The sequence below is a fragment of the Peromyscus californicus genome, unplaced genomic scaffold (assembly GCF_007827085.1).
Source record: "Peromyscus californicus insignis strain IS unplaced genomic scaffold, ASM782708v3 Scaffold_14__1_contigs__length_90479793_seg_2, whole genome shotgun sequence".
NCBI classification, from domain to species: Eukaryota; Metazoa; Chordata; class Mammalia; order Rodentia; family Cricetidae; genus Peromyscus; species Peromyscus californicus.
In genome coordinates, this window is record NW_026294436.1 from 68,150,051 (window position 1) to 68,167,605 (window position 17,555).

Sequence of the window (17,555 nt, forward strand, 5' to 3'; positions counted from 1 at the left end):
ATCAGGGTGGTAGTTACGTGAGCGTGCTTAACTTCACAAGAACGTGTTGACTACCACACTGCCCTTGTTTGCCATAACAGTACATGTGTTTCAATGAAATATTTTAAGTGAATCGAGACATTCATAGATAAATCATGAAAAAATGTGACTGTAGCAACCAAGTTTAATAACTTCTGTTATTGATGTGACAGTATTTATTCTGACTTTGCTTCACTGACCTTTTATAAAACCACCAAGAGAAACGGACAAGATTTGTTTTTTGTTTTGTTGGAAATCAAGTCAAAGTATCCCAGGAAACAGAATGAACTCAATTTTTTCCCCTTCTCATACATTACATCCCAAACAGTTCCCCTCCCTTCTCCTCCCAGCCCCTCCCCACCCACATCACCTTCTTCGGGATGCACTCCTTCTTTCTCTTCAGAGAAGGGCAGGCATGAATTCACTTTTTAGATGAATTTATTTTGTCTGTGTCCAAGGGTGTGCATGTGTGTCACCGTGCGCTTGTGGAGGTGAGATGATAACTTGTAGGAGTCGGTCCCTCTCTACCTTCCGACCCCCAGGGTTCAAGCTCAGACTGCCAGGCACAGCGCAGCAAACACCTTCACCCATGGAGTCATCTTGTTGACTCAACTCCTTTTTAGAGTGTTTTCAAATGTGAGATCATGTGACTTCAAATCCTGTTTGTTCCAGTCATAAAATAGTTCTTTGTATTCTTAAAAAATAAAATCTTTAAGTTTCTCCTTACTTTACAGAAGCACTGTTTAAAATATTCACAGGCTTTTTAGTGTGTTTTGTTTGAGTATGTTCTCTAAAATTGCTCTCTGCCCTTTTGAGTTTTTGTCTTATGTAAGTCTTCTGTGATATTTTCTGAGCGGCATGGTATTTTCTATGTGAGTTCTTTGATTTTGTTCTCGAGACTTGGTGTCGTGTAGTTAGAGACTGCTTCAAACTCGTTCTTCAGCCTGGTCTGGACTTGAGGTCCTGATCTCCTGCCTCTGCCTCCAGAGTGCTGGGATTACAAGTAGGCCACTATACCTGGCTTGTAATTTCTTCTTTTATTCTTTCTAAAAGCAACATCTTTTAAGTTTTTACGTTGGCAAGCAGTATAGATTTGTGTAAGATACAAATAAAAGCCTGTTTACTCCATCTATTTCTTCCGTAAACCTTACCATTTGTTAGCAGGGATTTTGAGAGGGTAAGGAAGGGAGACTATAGATGAATTAGAGAGAGAGAGAGAGAGAGAGAGAGAGAGAGAGAGATTGCGAGTTCGCAGACGCCAGAGATCAACCTCAGGTGTCCTTTTTCAAGAGCTATCTACCTTGTTTGTTTGTTTCCTTAAATGTTTTTTTGGTGAGAGAGTGCCTTGTTGTGTAGCCCTGGCTGGCCTGGAACTCTCTTGTGTAGACCAGCTGGCCTTAAACTAACAGAGATTCACCGCCCTCTACCTCCCAAGTGCTAGAATTAAAGGCATACACCACCACACCTGGCCTATCTTGTTTCATAAAGAGGGTTTTCTCCCTGGAACTCACCAAGTCGTCTAGGCTGGCTGGTCAGCGAGCCAGGGACCCACCTGACTCTGCTTCTCCAGCGCTGAGACTCCACATGTGCCCAAGTTTAGGGATGAGCGTGTGGTCCTCGTGCTTACTGTGTGGGTATACTTCAGCGTCCCTACACATGTACGTGTGGAGGCTAGGAGTCTGTTGCTAGGTGTCTTCCTGTGTTGTTCTCCACCATATTATTTTAATTTTTTCCTTTATTGTATGTGTACGGGTGTTTTGCACGTCTGTACATCACATGCATGCAGTGCCTCTGGAGGTCAGAAGAGTGTTGGATCCTCTGGCGACTGGGGTTCAGATGGTTGTGAGCTGCCATGTGCCCCTCCACCTTTTGTGATACAGGGTCTCTCACTGAACCTAAAGCTCACCACCAGGCCAGGTTGCCAGGGCAGTAAACTCCCAAGATCGCCCTGTTCCCCACCCTCAGATTATGGGCACGTGCTACTACACCCGGCTGTTCATGTGGTGCTGAGGAGCTGAGCTCGGTCCCCGTGCTCCCACAGTGAGCACTTTCCCACTGAACCAGCTCCTGGACTTTTGTTTTCTAAAGTAACTTTTCAGAGAATACCTTCTGTTCAGATTGAAACCGGATAAAAGCAAAGTACTTTTTAAGCCCTTAACTCATTTGCTGAGTGCATATTAGCCGGTTAGAATTTTACATGAAAAGAAGCTAGAATTTGAGAAAGTCTGTATAGTGTATAAATTACAATACCATTTTCTCTTTCAGATTTTACATGAGATTGTGCCATCTCATCCACTAATGTTAGAATTCCATATGTTGCTTAGAAAATCAGGTAAAACTGTGTTTTATACTCATTTGTGCATGTAGACTAGAGGGAGGACCAGCCATCCATGGTCCAGGGGCCACGTCTACTCATCTCCTGTTCTCACAAGCTAAATTCACTTGCACCCACCCCTCCTGGAATGCTGGTGGCTGCTTTGGCTTTATGACTGTAGAACCTGCAGCTGCAATGGAGATTCCACATCCACAGCTCACAAAGCTTAAAATGCATGCCGTCCAGTCCTCATGGAGAGACTTCGGAAGCAGGAGGACAGAATGCCCTTCACTTCTGTGATTTGCCTCTTGTTAACTCCTTGAGGGCTGCAGTGCAGTATAGTAAAGAATGTATGTCTTAGAAGGAAGTCAGCTTGTTTAGGTCAGTTGCTCAAAGTCTGTAGGTCTCAACCCATGTATACCAAAAATGCCGAATAGGGTAGGTGGTATTTAAATTGAGGGGTATAACTCCAGAAGAGGCTCATCATCTTAGTCATTAACCTTCAGCTCACCCCAGGACAGTGAGCATAATGAATCGTTTTAAAGAGTTAACCAACCCGAAGGCTTGCGGTTCATACGCTTCGTTCACTTGGTGTGTCGTCTTAGCCCTTGTGCGCCTCTCCAGTGCCTGCTCTAAGCTTGGGCTTCTGTGACCATTGCAGAGACAGAAGAACACCGGAAGCTGGGCTTGGCTGTGCTGTTTGAAGTCCTGGGTTTTGCTGGATGCACTAAGAACATAACTGCCTGGAAATACTTGGCAAAGTATCTGAAGCAGACACTAATGGAGTAAGTGAGAAGCAGCATTTATCACTGGTTTATCATAAGTATTAGTCACCACATTTTAGCTGTTGCTTTTAAAGTTTTTAACTTCATATTTTTGCATTTCCTGTATAAGATCTTTAGCTCTTTTTTTCTGAGTATCAGAGGCTAGAAAATACAAAATCATAAGCCTAATACACATAAATTCTATGCATATGTTTCATATTAGCAAAGTCAACACTGCATCTTAACGTGCATTTTTTTGTTTTGATTTTGTGAAACCTTGTGCTTATAATTTTGTTTTTTTGGTTTTTTTTAAATATTTTTATTTTATAATTAATTTTACATGCATCTTAAAGTGATGCTGCACCTGCCCATGCATATTGTCAGCACCACATTCTGGGTGTGAGAAAAGGCGTGGCCCTGCTCATGTGTATGTGAGAAGAGAGGCCTCCTAGAGTTAAGCTTTACTTGAATGCTATCTCTAGTTTGGGTGGTAAGGAAATCCCGTGCTTCGGGAGTAGAACTGACTTTACCCTGTGTTTACCGCTCTAGTTGTGGCATGAACCAGGGAGATGGGGCCTAAAAATGAGGCAGACTAAAGTCTCATGCAGTAGTCAACTTTATTCAGAGCATCAGACAGTTTATACTCTGAGGGTTAAGAAGAGTCACCTGAGTAAAGTGTCCAGTCACAGGGACAAGATACATGTGGAAGAACATTTTTCCATAGAGGCACATGAGTAGCAACGGCTGAAATAAACTCATTCTTATCCACTGTACCCGGAGGGGCATGCAGACACAGTCCAGGAGCAGTTCCGTGTTTTTGAAGAAACTGAGGTCACAAGACTCTTGTCTTGTTTTCTTGGAATTTTCCCCTCACACCACTTTATTCTTGGACTATGTTTCGACAGCCATGGAGATAGAAGAGTGCTGGAACTAGGTGGTTTTTACAGAGAGAGCTGAAGACTTTTTTTTTTTTTTTCCTGAAAAAGTTCTGGTAGCAGAGAAGTCAGAGGTGAAGGAGCAGCAGATTTGTGTCTGGTGAAGCCGTTTCCTTGTTCCCGGTGCCCGCTTGGTGTTTTTTCACATGGTGAGGGAACCCAGGCAGCTGCTTTCTGGGGCTCTTAAGGGCACCAGTCCAGTTTGTGACTGAGCACCTCATGTCCAGGCCCGGTGCCCCCCACCCCCTCATTGTAAAGGAGTCTGAATAGTGCGTTCACACTACGGCAGTGTGATTGCTGGCACAGTCACTGCCAGTCACTTCACAGATCGAAAGTTCCATTTACACCTACTGGGCCATAGGGTTCCTGAAGGCCAAGACACGTACTGGTCACACGTTGGGTCTCCGGTTCTACCACAGGGCTGCCAAGGTGTTGAGTACACAGTACTCAGTTTACACGGTACACTGTTGGTGACGCTTAGTTTGCTTGGCTCAGCATCAGGCCTGTGTACTTGTATGTTTTTGTAACAATGGCATCTGAATTGGCATAGTAACTTTGGTAGCATTTAATTGTATCTAAGGCTGTACAGTACCTCTTTAAGTGATTATGATAATAGCTAACAGTTACTGTGTAGCAGACACTGTGCCAAGGAGCTTTATGGAGAATCTGCTGTACTGTTGGGCTAATTTGCTCTTCCGCCATGGAAGAAATTGAGGCTCAGAAAGGGAGCATGTGATTGGAGATGGAGGATCTGAGAGTTCCAGGATTTGAACTCAGTGTCCGTGCTGTGGAGCACTCTGCTGAGACAGAACAGAGTGAACATGGGCTTGCCCCATGCTCCTGTCATGGCCATGCTCAGAAGTTAGTCCAGGAACTTCTCCGCTATCATCTTAGAGACTGCTCACGTTCAGCTTCTCATGACAGCTTTCCATTAACTGACTTGTCCTTTTCACGTGTTTCCTTCCAGAAGCCATCTGGCGTGGGTGGAAGAAGAGTGGAAGTCTAGGAGAAGCTGGTGGCCGGCCTTTCACTTCAGCTTCTTTTGGGCAAAGAGCGACTGGAAGGCAGACACTGGCTTGGCTTGTGAGAAAGCGTTTGTAGCGGGAATCCTTTTAGGAAAAGGTCTGTGGTTTTCTTCTCTGTTTATTTGGATGTAGCAGAAGCTAGAAGGAGGGCCCAGTTAGTTGTTTGTCTTGTCCAGGATGATGCCTAGGGGTTTTAGATGCTTGAGAAAGGACTGGGATCAGAGTGTGAGCCCTGAGCAGGATTGTGATAAGAGCTTAGGAGGGATCCTGTGAACTGTGTGGTTGGCGTCCATGCCCTGACTTGAGTTCGGTGCCTAAAATACACTGTGCAGACTCTGTTGGTCCTTGCTGTGTAGATTTACTGAGCTTGTGGGCATCTCAGAAAGCACAAGGATGCTCTTCATTGACCTCAGTGTTCTTTTTTTTTTTTTTTTTTTTTTTTGGTTGTTGTTGTTTTGTTTTGTTTTTGTTTTTCGAGACAGGGTTTCTCTGTGTAGCTTTGCGCCTTTCCTGGAACTCACTTGGTAGCCCAGGCTGGCCTCGAACTCACAGAGATCCGCCTGCCTCTGCCTCCTGAGTGCTGGGATTAAAGGCGTGCGCCACCACCGCCCGGCCGACCTCAGTGTTCTTCATTAGCTTCATGTTATATTCACTCTCCTGTCCTGTAAAGAATGAAATACCACCTATCAATAGCGAGTCTTCAAAAAAGAGGAAACTGGTCTTTTATTATGGGATATTTTGGCCAGTAAAATGCTCGCCTGCTTTGCGCCACTGGCGTGGGTGGTGGAGCACACTGAAATAAGAAAGGAGTGCTGCAGTGTCGCTGGGGAGCCCTGTGCCAGCAGGGTTTGCCTTTGTTTGTGTTTGTATAATGTGCAGTGAGATCCTGAGGCTCACACCCACGTGCATCTCTTGTGGAATGAGAATTGGTATGTTTCTTAGAGTTACTAAGAGTAGGAAAAGGTTGATTTTTATGAGAAAAGGGGGATTAATGAGAACAGAGCTGAAAAATGCCATTTCTAATAATGCCCACTATGCTTCACTTTCTGAACACTGAGCACAGTACAGACGGCTCAGGGCACTGAAGGCCCAGGACAGTTTCTAGTCTTCTTACTTGTCACTTAGGCCAAGTCGTGACCTATGGTGGCCTTCTGTGTGAAATGCACATTGTAAACATGGCTCTTTTCCTTATTTGTTAACAGGATTGTAAATACCAAGTGAACATCTCCTGGAGGGCTCTATGAGTTCTCAAGTATTCTAGAAGTGTGAGGCATGGCTCTTCTTGAGAATGGGCGCCTTTCTCCCATTGGGGTTGGTTCTGGCACTGAGCTAAGTTTCCTTCTTGCTCTGGCCATCATCGTTACATCCCCATATTCCATCTCGGTCAGCTTCTGCTTTGTCTTAGAGTGGGTGTGACAGCTGTCCTTCATCCCATGCTGTGTGGAAAGCAAGGCAGGCCCTTTTCTCTTTGGACGGACCTTTCCTCACAGTTAGCAACCCAATTCCCTTCCTACTTAAGCTCTCACAAAGTTTATGCAGTTGTTGGTATTGGGATAGGGTGAAATTCTTTCCAGTCTTCTATATAGGTAAAAGCAGAAATCTCGCTGTATTTAACTTCTTCTGTAAGGTAGTATGGCATGTTTCTGAATACAAATTAGTGCCTTACTTCCAGATACTTAGGAGGCTGTGGGAGGAGGATCATTTGAACCTAGGAATTATATGCAGGCCTGGACAACACAGCTAGATCTGTCTCAAAAGAAGCACCACAAATCATTTTAGTAGCACCACAGGCCCTATAGCCCCCATCACTAGCATGTGTCTTCAAGGATGGTAGATGGGGAGTGTTGGAGTTATGGTAGATAACCTAGCATTTCCTTAGGAAAGATAGATGAACGTCAGCTGAGGATATAATACAATTAATTTTTCGTGTGATTTGTGATTGTTTTGTTTAATATAAATAATTACAGGTAGGCCTGGCAGTACAGGCCAGTAATCCCAGTTACTTGGGAGGTTGAAATAGGAGAATTGCAAGTTTAAAGCCTGCCTGGGTTACACAGTAACTTCAAGGCCAGCCTGGATAGGTAACTCAGTGGGACCCTTTCTTAAAACTAAAAGTAAAAAAAAGAGGCCTGTAGCAGGGACTGAAGAGATGGCTCAGTGGTTACCAATGCTTGCTGTTCTCACAAAGGATCCAAGTTCAGTTCTCAGCACCCATATTGGGTGGTGGACGACTGCCTGAACTCCAGCACTCTCTTCTGGCCTCTGCAGGCACCCAAAATACGTGGTGTGTGTATACACACACAAGTATACATAAACAAAATCCTTAAAATCAAAGTAAAAGATGCCGGGGTTAGGGAGCTCAGTGATAGAACATTTGCCTAGCATGTGCAAGACCTTAGGTTCAGTCCCTAGACTGCATGCATTCATGGATGGATGGGTGAACAGAAGTCTCATCATATCAAGCTTACATTTTTCTTTTCGAAATTGACTTCTCTGAAACCCTTGACAAGTGTCTTATCTTTGCCTTGTGAGACTGAAGGGCAGGTAGACTCTCTCAGGAGCACTAGGCACCTCGGTCACAGTGTGATATCTGTCCGTCCACCGCTTGCTAGAAGACCAGAAGGAACTGGGTTTGATCGTTTCTAATCTATAATGTATTTATTCTAATCTTCCCCATTCCCGCTTTCTACAGAAAACTTTCTTACTGTGAGAGACGCCACTGTAGCTGATTTACAAGCTGGCATTGAGAGGGAAGCTGGGCTAGGGTAAATTAGCTTTTGGAAGGCTCCTTAATAAGTGGGTATATGTAATATGGGAACAGTGGAAAAGGAGTTGAAGTGGTTATGGGTGAGCTCTGCCTTCGCAGCCAGTACTCGCTTTCATTGGTGAAGCTTTGACAGGATGCCTTTTACGTGTACATTTTAAAGGGTGATTCTTACATTTGATTTTAGCCAGAAAGCTGAGAAAGGAGTGTTTTTGTTTCTTAAACAGAAAAAGTGTTTGTTTAGTGGGAGAACTTGGTTCTCAAATAGTTACTTTTTACATTGTGACACAAATGAATCATTAGTGTCTAGGACTGAAGCAAAATTTAAAAGTATAGTATAGTATAGTATGTAGAAATATACTTAATTGATAAATATTAAAACTTTTATTTTGTTTTATTTTTTAGATTGTAGATATTTTCGGTATATTTTAAAACAAGGCCATGAAACCTTGAAGAAGAAAATAAAGCGGATGAAGAAGTCTGTGAAAAAATATAGTATTGTAAATCCAGATGTTTGCACCTAGATTGTAAGTTGTTTTATGGCTCAATGGTTATTGAATGTGTTGGTTTGATATTTTAAGAGGGTTGTTTAAATTATTTTAAGTGTGTGTGTGTGTGTGTGTGTGTGTGTGTGTGTGATAGAAGTCAGCGGCATCATTCCTCGGGAGCCTGGCTTTGAGACAGGCCTCTCACTGAGACCTGGGGCTCACCTAGTAGGCTGGCTGGCTGGTGTGTCCCAGGGACTCTTCCTAGCTCTGGGATTGTAGTTGTGGGCTACCCTGCTCAGATTTTTATTTTTTAATTAATTCATTCATTTGTGTGTGTGCGCGTGTGTTTATGTGTGTGCACATGTGCAGATGACTTGGCATGAGTATGGTGGAAAATAACTTGCAGGAGTTGGTTCTCTCCTTCCACCATGTCGGTCTCAGGGATTGAACTGTGGTCGTGAGGGTGACAAGTGACCCTTCCCACTGAATCATCTTGTCACCCTATGTACTGCTCCTTATGTGGGTGCTGTGCCGGACTCATGTCTTAGTGAGCCGTTTTCCCAGTCCTTTGTTTTTTTTATTTATTTTCATTTTATGTGCATTGTTTTGCCTGCATGTATAAATGCGTGAGGGTGTCGGATTCCCTGGAACTGGAGTTAAAGACAGTTTTGAGCTGCCACGTGGATGCTGGGAATTGAACCTGGGTCCTCTGGAAGAGCTGAGCCATCTCTCTAGCCACCCCCATTTTTATATTTTTTTATATTTCATTTTACTCTCAGTTATAGTAAGGGAGATGACCTCACTGCCTTTGCTGTTTGTAAATGTCTATATACCTATAGTTTTCTTTTCTGTAACATTACGTGTACTTTTTTTGTCTTGTTCCCAATCTTTTTATTTATTTATTATTTTATTTTATTGGTTTTTTTCTAGACAGGGTTTCTCTGTGTAGCTTTGCACCTTTCCTGGAACTCGCTCTGTAAACCAGGCTGGCCTTGAACTCACAGAGATCCGCCTGCCTCTGCCTCCCGAGTGCTGGGATTAAGGGCGTGCGCCACCACTGCCCGGCTTCTTCTTTTTTTTTTTTTTTTTTTCCATTTTTCTTTATTAAGAAATTTTCTACTCACTCTACACACCACAGATCCCATCTCCTCCCTCCTCCCACCCCCTACATGTTCATTTTTAAAGGATGATTCTTACACTTGATTTTAGCCGGAAAGCTGAGAAAAGAATGTTTTTGTTTTTTAAACAGAAACAGTGTTTGTTTAGTGGGAGAACATAGCTGTGGAATAGTTCCCTTTGCAGCTGACCTGCCTTTGACTGTTGTGTGCTGCATAGTGAGTGCATGTGCTGTGAGACCCTAACTGATCTATGTCCCATTTACCACCAGGAAGGAAAGTATTAGAGATGAGATCTGTTGGGAGGTGAAGAGAGGCTCAGGAAAGGGCTTCTCCTTCCTCTGTTGGTTTTAAGCAGAGCCAGTGGGACCAAGGGAGGAGGGACCTTTGACCCTGGAGGGCTGATTTAGGTCAGAGTGATAGAGGCTGTGGCTTAACCTCCAGGGCCCGGTGATCTAGGATATGCTTTGGGACTCGGATGTGCCCTCTCCTTTTCTCTTGCGAATGAGAACATAACAATAGAATCTTTACCAGTAAAATAATGTCCCACAGGTACAAAGTAAGCCCAGTGGGACAGCTTGACCTGAGGCCAGTGATGTGTGCCAGGAACATTAGCTGGGCTCTGTAGCGTATTGTGCTGATAAATGCTTCTTCAAAATGATCTTGGCTCTTGTGCAATTATTGTTGAAGTGGCTGGTATTTGGATTCCAGGAAGGCTTACTAGTGTTCAGGTGACAAACCACACATTTCCCCATTGGCCTACAGCCCTCCCAGTCTTAAATCATGTGCAATAAAATTGGGAAAGTTAGGCTTTGTCAATAGTTATTGTCTCAGTAGTATTTTGTACGTGGGGGAGGGGCATCTTATCAACAAACAGCTTCACAATGGACAATGAAACAAGCCGGTGTTTCTTAGCACCACTTGTAAACCACGTCGGAGTTAGCACATGAAAAGGACCAGCTTTCCTGAGAGCGGGTGCTTGGATTGCATGGTAGTTCAGTGTAAACAACACTGTGGGAGTAAATGCCCAGGCAGACCTCAGAGTAGAGGCCGAGATTAGCAGGACACCACTCCTGGAATCTTAAGTTAGGGTCTCGTGTTTTCTGGGACTGTGAAAGGGAGGTGAGTGGCCGTGGTTCTTGGTTTCTCCACAAAGCTTTGCTCTCTTGTTCTGTTTTTGTTTTTTAAACAAGGTCTGCCTGTGTAGACATGGCTGGCCTTAAACTCACAATTCTCTGCCTCAGCAGTTACATGTATATGCTCCAACATCTAGTTTTTCTTTCCTAGAATTTTCTTATCACATGTTCAGTTACAGCACTGTGATTTAACACCTGTGGAAATTACTTTAGGTCTGCTGACCCTAAAGCCAGTACTATGAATAATGCCAGGTTTTGTTAGGCACCTTGAAACTCCCATTTCTTCATACCAGCACACTTTTGTGTTATCTCTTCTGATCAAGAAGGGGAAGTTGGTCCTCAGAGATGAAGTACCTCTCCAGGGTCAGGCCCCAACCATGCAGACCCTACCTCTCCTCCCAGCCCCATGTGAAGCACTGAGCTGGGTAGCTAGGATCAGAAGAGAGAGGATTCACAGCCCTGAGCCCATTGGCTCAAGCAAACTAGGTCTGTTCTCTCTCTCAGGCTTTTGGAGACTCCCCTCTTTGTGTCCTAGGAGCCCTCATACTGCGTCTTACCAAATTACCACATTTAATTACTTTTGTATTCTTGCCTTTCTCATTAGTATGTTAGTGAGGCATAAATATCTTTATGTTACCACCACCTAACAATGTTTGATTTGGTAAATAAGTGAGTTGAAGTAAATAAAAATGTAGGAAAGTGACTGAGAGTGTCCTTAGCAAGTTTATGCCAAGAATAGGGTCTTGTGAAACTGTTGGGTTAGTGTCTTACTTAGTGTTCCATTGCTGTGAAGAGACATCATGACCAAGCAGCTTACAGAAGAACATATTTAATTAGGTGTTTCAGAGAGTTAGTTCATAATCATCATGGCAGGGACCATGGTGGCAGGCAGGCAGGCATGGCACTGGAGCAGTAGCTTGGAGTGTGCGTCTGGTCCATAAACATGTGCCAGAGAGCCAGAAACCGAGAGAAACTGAGCCTGATGTGGGGTTTTGAAATCTCAAAGCCCACCCCCAGTGATATAACTCCTCCAGGAAGGCCACACCTCCTAATCCTTCCTAAACAGTCCACCAACTGGGAAAAAAAACATTCAAATATAACAGCCTGTGGGGGTTTTTCCTATTCATACTACCATAGTTAGAATCCTGGGTTTTATTGTTATGTTTTAGAGAGAAGGTTTCACTGGGCAGCTCTGGCTGGACTTGAACTTAGATCTGTCTGCCTCTGCTTCCCAAGTGCTGGGATTAAAGGCGTGTTCACCGCACCCAGCTATGGGTTTTTCATTTGGTAGTGTGTGACTTGGCAAAGTTGCTAAGCATTCTATTTTAAAATTGGCTTGCTTTCATTTAGTTTGTTGTCTAGGATAGTAGTTAATGTTGGGTCAAGTTAACTGCTAAATATCCATCATGATTGCATGAGGATCCTTTAAAGAACAGGAGCTAATAGAACTTTAAGTCTCTTGCTTTTTCCTAGAAACTTCTGAATGTATATCTTTGAGGTGTACAGCTTGGTATCTTGGTAGATGTACACATTGTAAAATGATTACTATGATCAAGGTAATCTATTACCTCTGCATAGTTACTGTATCTATCAGGATTCTCTAGAGGAGAAGCCGCCATAGAATGAATACATAACACAAAGGGGATTTACTAGTTAGATTGGCCAGTGCAATACAGCCTGAGTAGCCCAACAGTGGTTGTCTGCACACTGGAGAAACTGAGAACCCTAGCTGCTCAGTCCGTGAGGCCAAATGCCTCAGCAGTCCTATTCTGTTACTGAGGGCCTGGAGAATTTCTGGAGAGAGGTTGGTCTTCAGTGCACTTTGGAAGCCAAAGAATCTGGGTTCCGATGTCAATGGAGGGTCATTGCAGCACCGTTGTAGGCAGTAGGGTTCATGCCAGCAGTCTACTTCCCAGCAAGGGTGCAGAGGACAGGCAGTTTTCCCTCTCTGACCTCTATACCCGGTCCACTGCTGGAGGCTGGAGCCCACTCTGGAAAGATTCTCCCCATGAATGAATCTTTCTAGGATGTACAATTAAGAAGTGCCCAGAAACACATCACTTAGTTGATTCCAGATCCAATTAAGTTGACAACCAAGACATCATCATCACCACAGTTAGTGTTTTGTGCATGTGTAAATGTGGTCAGAGGACTTAACATTTCATGTCTTAGCAGACTACAGCTCAGTACATCACTGAATTGTGATCCCTGCTTTGGATTTCCAGCAGTTATTCCTCTCACCTAATTGCAAGAGCAGTATGCATTCATATTGAGCCATCATCTCTCCAGCCCCCTAGAGTTACCTTTTTTTAATGACTGAAGAATATACACAAATCTTTTTTTTTTCTTTATTGACTTATCTATTAAAGGACATTTGGATTGTTTTTCCTTTTAACCATTGTGAATGCTGCTGCAGTGAGCATAGGAATCGTATATTTTTAGTCCTAACTCCCAGTTCTACTTTAATAGACGCCAGCTCTGCTTTGGAGTTTTGAAGAGCCTCTGTGTTGTTTTCAGTAATGAGCATGGTAGGCTGTAGCTGTAGTTTGGTGGGAGAGCATTGCCTATCATACCTGAGGCCCTGGGCTCCAGTACTAGCAATACTACCACCACCACAATGACAACAACAATAACAACAACAATAACGATAATATAATGAAAACCAGTTCACATTGCCATCAGTAGTACACAAAGTTCCCTTTTCCATATCCAATGCTTGTTTTTTCCTCTTTGATAATCACCCAAAAGGTGTGAGACAGCACCTCCTTGTCTTAATTTCCTTTTCTCTGATTATAACTGTGAGCATCATTCATTCTGTGCACCTGGGAGTCATTTCAGTGTCTTCCCTTGAAAAGCATCTACTTAGGATTCTGCTCGTTTTCATAATCAGGTTACTTGCATTTTTATTACTCATTTGTCTTATATATCCTGACTATTCCATGTCAGATGATTGTATATGAATCTTCCCTCCCAAAACAATCCCAAAGTACCATGGAGTCAGAAAGACCTGGTGGTTCTTAAATCCCAGCACATCTAAACACCTCCTCTAATGGTGCAGCCCCTGTGTTCTGTAACAGTGGGTAATGGGAGAATGGTAGCCATTGAGTGGGTGCTATGGGGCCTGGTGCATGGATTTTCTTTAAGGGGTAATATTATTGGATAGTAACATTTTAAAAAAGAAATGATAGGCTGCTAAATGAGAGTCCCCACAGAAGATGTGGAAAGTATCTTCGTAGATAGAAGTTGGCCTTGAACTCAGAGAATAATGATTCATTCACAGCTCCCATTATGACTCTAACCTGAATTCACAGGTAACCTCCCCCATCACTATGGCCATGTTCAGTTAGTGTGCCTTCAGAAGCTAGCTGCAGTTGATACAAGTTTTTTTTTGATATGAAGAACAATTAAAAGTGATTGCTGAGTTTGGTAAATCATGCCGAGCTGTAATCAGAATACTGGATTTTATTACCATTTGCCCTCTGGTGGGATTCTTATGTATCTTACCTCTGTGACTCTGCAGGCTTGTCTACATGCTGGTAATGGGATGTATGTCTAACCACCTCTGAGAATTATTTTGAAGATTGGGAGGTGAGGTGTGAGAAGATGCTCTATAGACAGGAGCTGCTTTCCATCATCAGGTTCATCTGTTCATCTGCAGAGTTCAAGAGAGGAGCATGGCCTACAAATGGACTGCAGAGAGACCGTAAGCTACAGGAGGACTGTAGCTCAGGAGATGACCTCATTTGGAGATGTCTGTACATAAATAAAATAAGGTCATGTTAGTGGGCCTTAATCCAAATGGCTTGTGTTCTCATATAAACAGATATGCACACAGGAAAACAGCATCTGCTCATGAGGCAGCAGTTGGAGTAGCACAGCACTACTAAGCCATAGCTGCAGAAGATGGCTTGAGAACCACCACAAGCTGCTCTCACAGCCCTCAGAAGGAACCAGGCCTGCCAGCACCATGACTTCAGGGCCATCAGAGCTGAGAGACAATAAGTTTTCTCTTGAGAACCTTTCAGTTTATGTACTTTGTACAGCAGTCTAGGCAAACTAACACAATAATTTACAAATGTGTTTTTCAAAGATGGGTGCTGAGGGACCACAGCAGCACCATGGCTAGGCTTCACCTGGCCCTCGCCTCCACTAGGCCTGAGTTTTAGTGTAGCTTTAGTATCCAGTTTCTGCACCCTGTTAAAGCAGGAAGAGGAACCTCAACCAATCATGTTCAGGATGACCTCATCCCGCCCTGGCTGCCTATAAAAGGAGTCTCAAACTCCATTTGGGGTCACTGCCATTTTGTTGTCTGGCTGAGAGACCCCTGCATGCTGGAATAAACAATGCTCTTGCTGATTGCATATGTGAGTGGTGGTCTTTGTTTTGTGGGGTGTTCAGTGGACCCTAACACTGACGTGATTTCAGCCCTTAGTCTGGTTCTATCAGATAGGTCCAGACAGTTCTCCAGCTCCGTCTGCTTCTAATGGTCCAGTGGTGACATAATTCCCAAGATTATCTAACATTCTGTTCTTTTCTGCCAGTGCTCTATATCAAACCCCCTTCAGCCTAAGATGTTCAGATGTCTGGTGTCACCATTCCTTCCTGTGAGTCCTCCATGGTGCTGTCCTCCCTCTCTATTAATACAATCTGCCTTCCATTATTGGACATTGTTTTATGCTTTCCCCCATCTTAGTTAGGGTTTCTGTTGCTGTGAAGAGACACCATGACCACAGCAACTCTTACAAAGGAAAACATTTAATTGTGACTAGTTTACAGTTCAGAGGTTTAGTCCATTATCATCATGCAGGACATGGCAGTGTGCAGGCAGGCATGGTGCTGGAGAGGTAGCTGTTGATATGCAGGCAACAGGAAGTAGACTGAACACTTGGAGTAGCTTGAGTAAAGGAGACCTCAAAGCCCACCCCACAGTGACACTCTTCCTCCAACAAGGCCACACCTACTTCAAGGCCACACTTCCTAATAGTGCCACTCCCTTTGGGGGCCATTTTCTTTCAAACCATCATACTCCTTCCTCCATCCTCCTGTATGGTCCAGGTTAGCCTCGAGCTGCTGATCCTCCTGCCTCAGCTTCCCAGGTATCTGCCACCACACCCAACTTCTCAGAGCACATTTGAAGCATCTGGCTTATTTATCAGTGTTCCTTTTCCTACATAGCACCTTACATACAGTAATACTTCGTTGACACTGAGGATCTGTTGAAAAATGACATTGCATCGTGTAATTGTATCTGAAATGTGACATTAATCAGGAGTTTGTGTCAGGGTGCCCAGTGGACTGCTGATCTTGCCTTAATAATCTCTGCAAGGACATCTGCCTCAAACAGGAAAATCTCCATGTGTTTTTTGTGGTCAAAGGAAAAAGACTAAGACATAAATGCTAATAAAAGACCAAGACATTGTCTCCAGGATGGGAGATGCACACCCCCTCACCCAGGCTCCGGTGCTTAGGAGGCCGTGGTGACTGTGGGGCCAAGGGTTACTGCTCCCCTCCAAGGCTTCTGTAGCAACGACAAGCACTGACCTTTGAGTAAACAGCCCTGTGGAAAGTGCACAGTCACAGTGAATCACGCTCCAGCCTGTGCCTTCAGAAGCAGGCTGTGCATTTATCTCTGGGGTGGTGTGTTTGCCTAGCGTGTATGAGAGCCTGGGTTCCAGCCTCAGCTCTGCCAGCGAGCCGGCAGGTGAAAGCAAGGTGTAGTGTTGACAGTCACCGTGACCACCCACTTCTGACTTCCCCTTGGTTTTATGGGCTTTGTTTGTATCTTAAATATTGTGGGGCTTTTAACATCCAGAGACTTAGCTACCCCTAGGCTCATGGTCTTAATGTCCTCCTGGTAATGGCTCTCCTGTGGTCAGTGGGAGAGCTACTTGGGCTGCCCTCTTGAGAAGCACAGCAGGGCTGGGAGGGCATGGAAAGATTTCTGACAGTTCCAGTGGAACCACAGAAATGCTGGAAGGAGGCTCAGGTCAGGTACTAAACATCTGCACGAACTCGTGCCCTCTGGGTTTGGGGCCGTGTGAGTTTGGAGTTCCATATTCAGCCATTAAAGAACTAACTAAAAGCCAGGTGGGTATGGTGGCACATGCCTTTAATCCCGGCACTCGGGAGGCAACAATCTGAGGCCAGTGTGGCCTACATAGGGAGTTCCAGGCCAGCTGGGGCCATGTAGTAAGACCCATGTCTAAAAAAAAGAAAAAAAGGCCTATTGGGTGACAGAGACATATATGAAGCAAACAGTCTTAAATACTGATTAAATGTACATGGGAAAGAATGCTTCTAAAGCAGCTGTAGGGCTAGTGTGGTGGCTTAGCAGGTAAAGGTGCCTACTGCCAAGCCCAACAACCTGAGTTCGATCCCTGGGTCCCATATAATAGGAGGAGAGAACGTACTTTTGAAAGTTGTCTTCTGACTTCCAGAGGTACCATGCCCCCCCACCCCCACACACACACAATGGCTGTAATCAAATCAGAGCAGCCATAGATCTGGCAAAAATAAGGAAGTCGGGTGATCTGTGCTTCCTGGTCTTTGTGGTCCCGCATCCACTGCACTTGGGTCTGTGATACAACCTCTCACAACCGTGGGGAATGTGGTAGAGTAAAGCTGCTCACCTATGCAGCTGGAGAACAGCAAAGGACAAGGCGGGGTCTCAGGTACTGCCAAGGACACCCCCTCTGCACCTGATTTCTTTCTGTGAGACCATGTCTCTGGAGGTTCCAGCACATCCCAATGGTTCCACAAGCTGGTGGTGGGGGGCAAGTTTTCAATGTATGCATTTTAGAGAATATTTGATGTCTAAACTATAGCAGCTAAGGGGTACAGGTCAGTGGTAGGGTGTGCTCAGCGTATGTGAGACCCTGAGTTCAATTCCATGTACCCCTTTGACCTGCTAGGAGGCAATTGGGGTGCCTGGAAGGGGGCTTCAGAGGGTGGGTTTGTCCTGTCTCTTACTGTGAGGATATAAAGATTCCTCACTGG

The 17,555-nt window shown here is 44.4% G+C and overlaps 1 protein-coding gene across 3 annotated transcripts in view; it reads left to right on the top strand.

The window, feature by feature from the left end:
• Nucleotides 1-14,920, top strand: part of Taf1a (TATA-box binding protein associated factor, RNA polymerase I subunit A) — a 38,194-nt gene extending 23,274 nt beyond the window's left edge. For all 3 annotated transcript variants that reach the window (XM_052737916.1, XM_052737915.1, XM_052737917.1), the window contains 5 exons: nt 2,284-2,350; nt 2,994-3,117; nt 4,999-5,153; nt 8,226-8,347; nt 14,080-14,920. In XM_052737916.1, the coding sequence (XP_052593876.1) occupies nt 2,284-2,350; nt 2,994-3,117; nt 4,999-5,153; nt 8,226-8,344 (465 nt within the window). In that variant the 3' untranslated portion in view covers nt 8,345-8,347; nt 14,080-14,920. The remainder of the gene's footprint in view (nt 1-2,283; nt 2,351-2,993; nt 3,118-4,998; nt 5,154-8,225; nt 8,348-14,079) is intronic.
• Nucleotides 14,921-17,555: the final 2,635 nt, after the last annotated feature.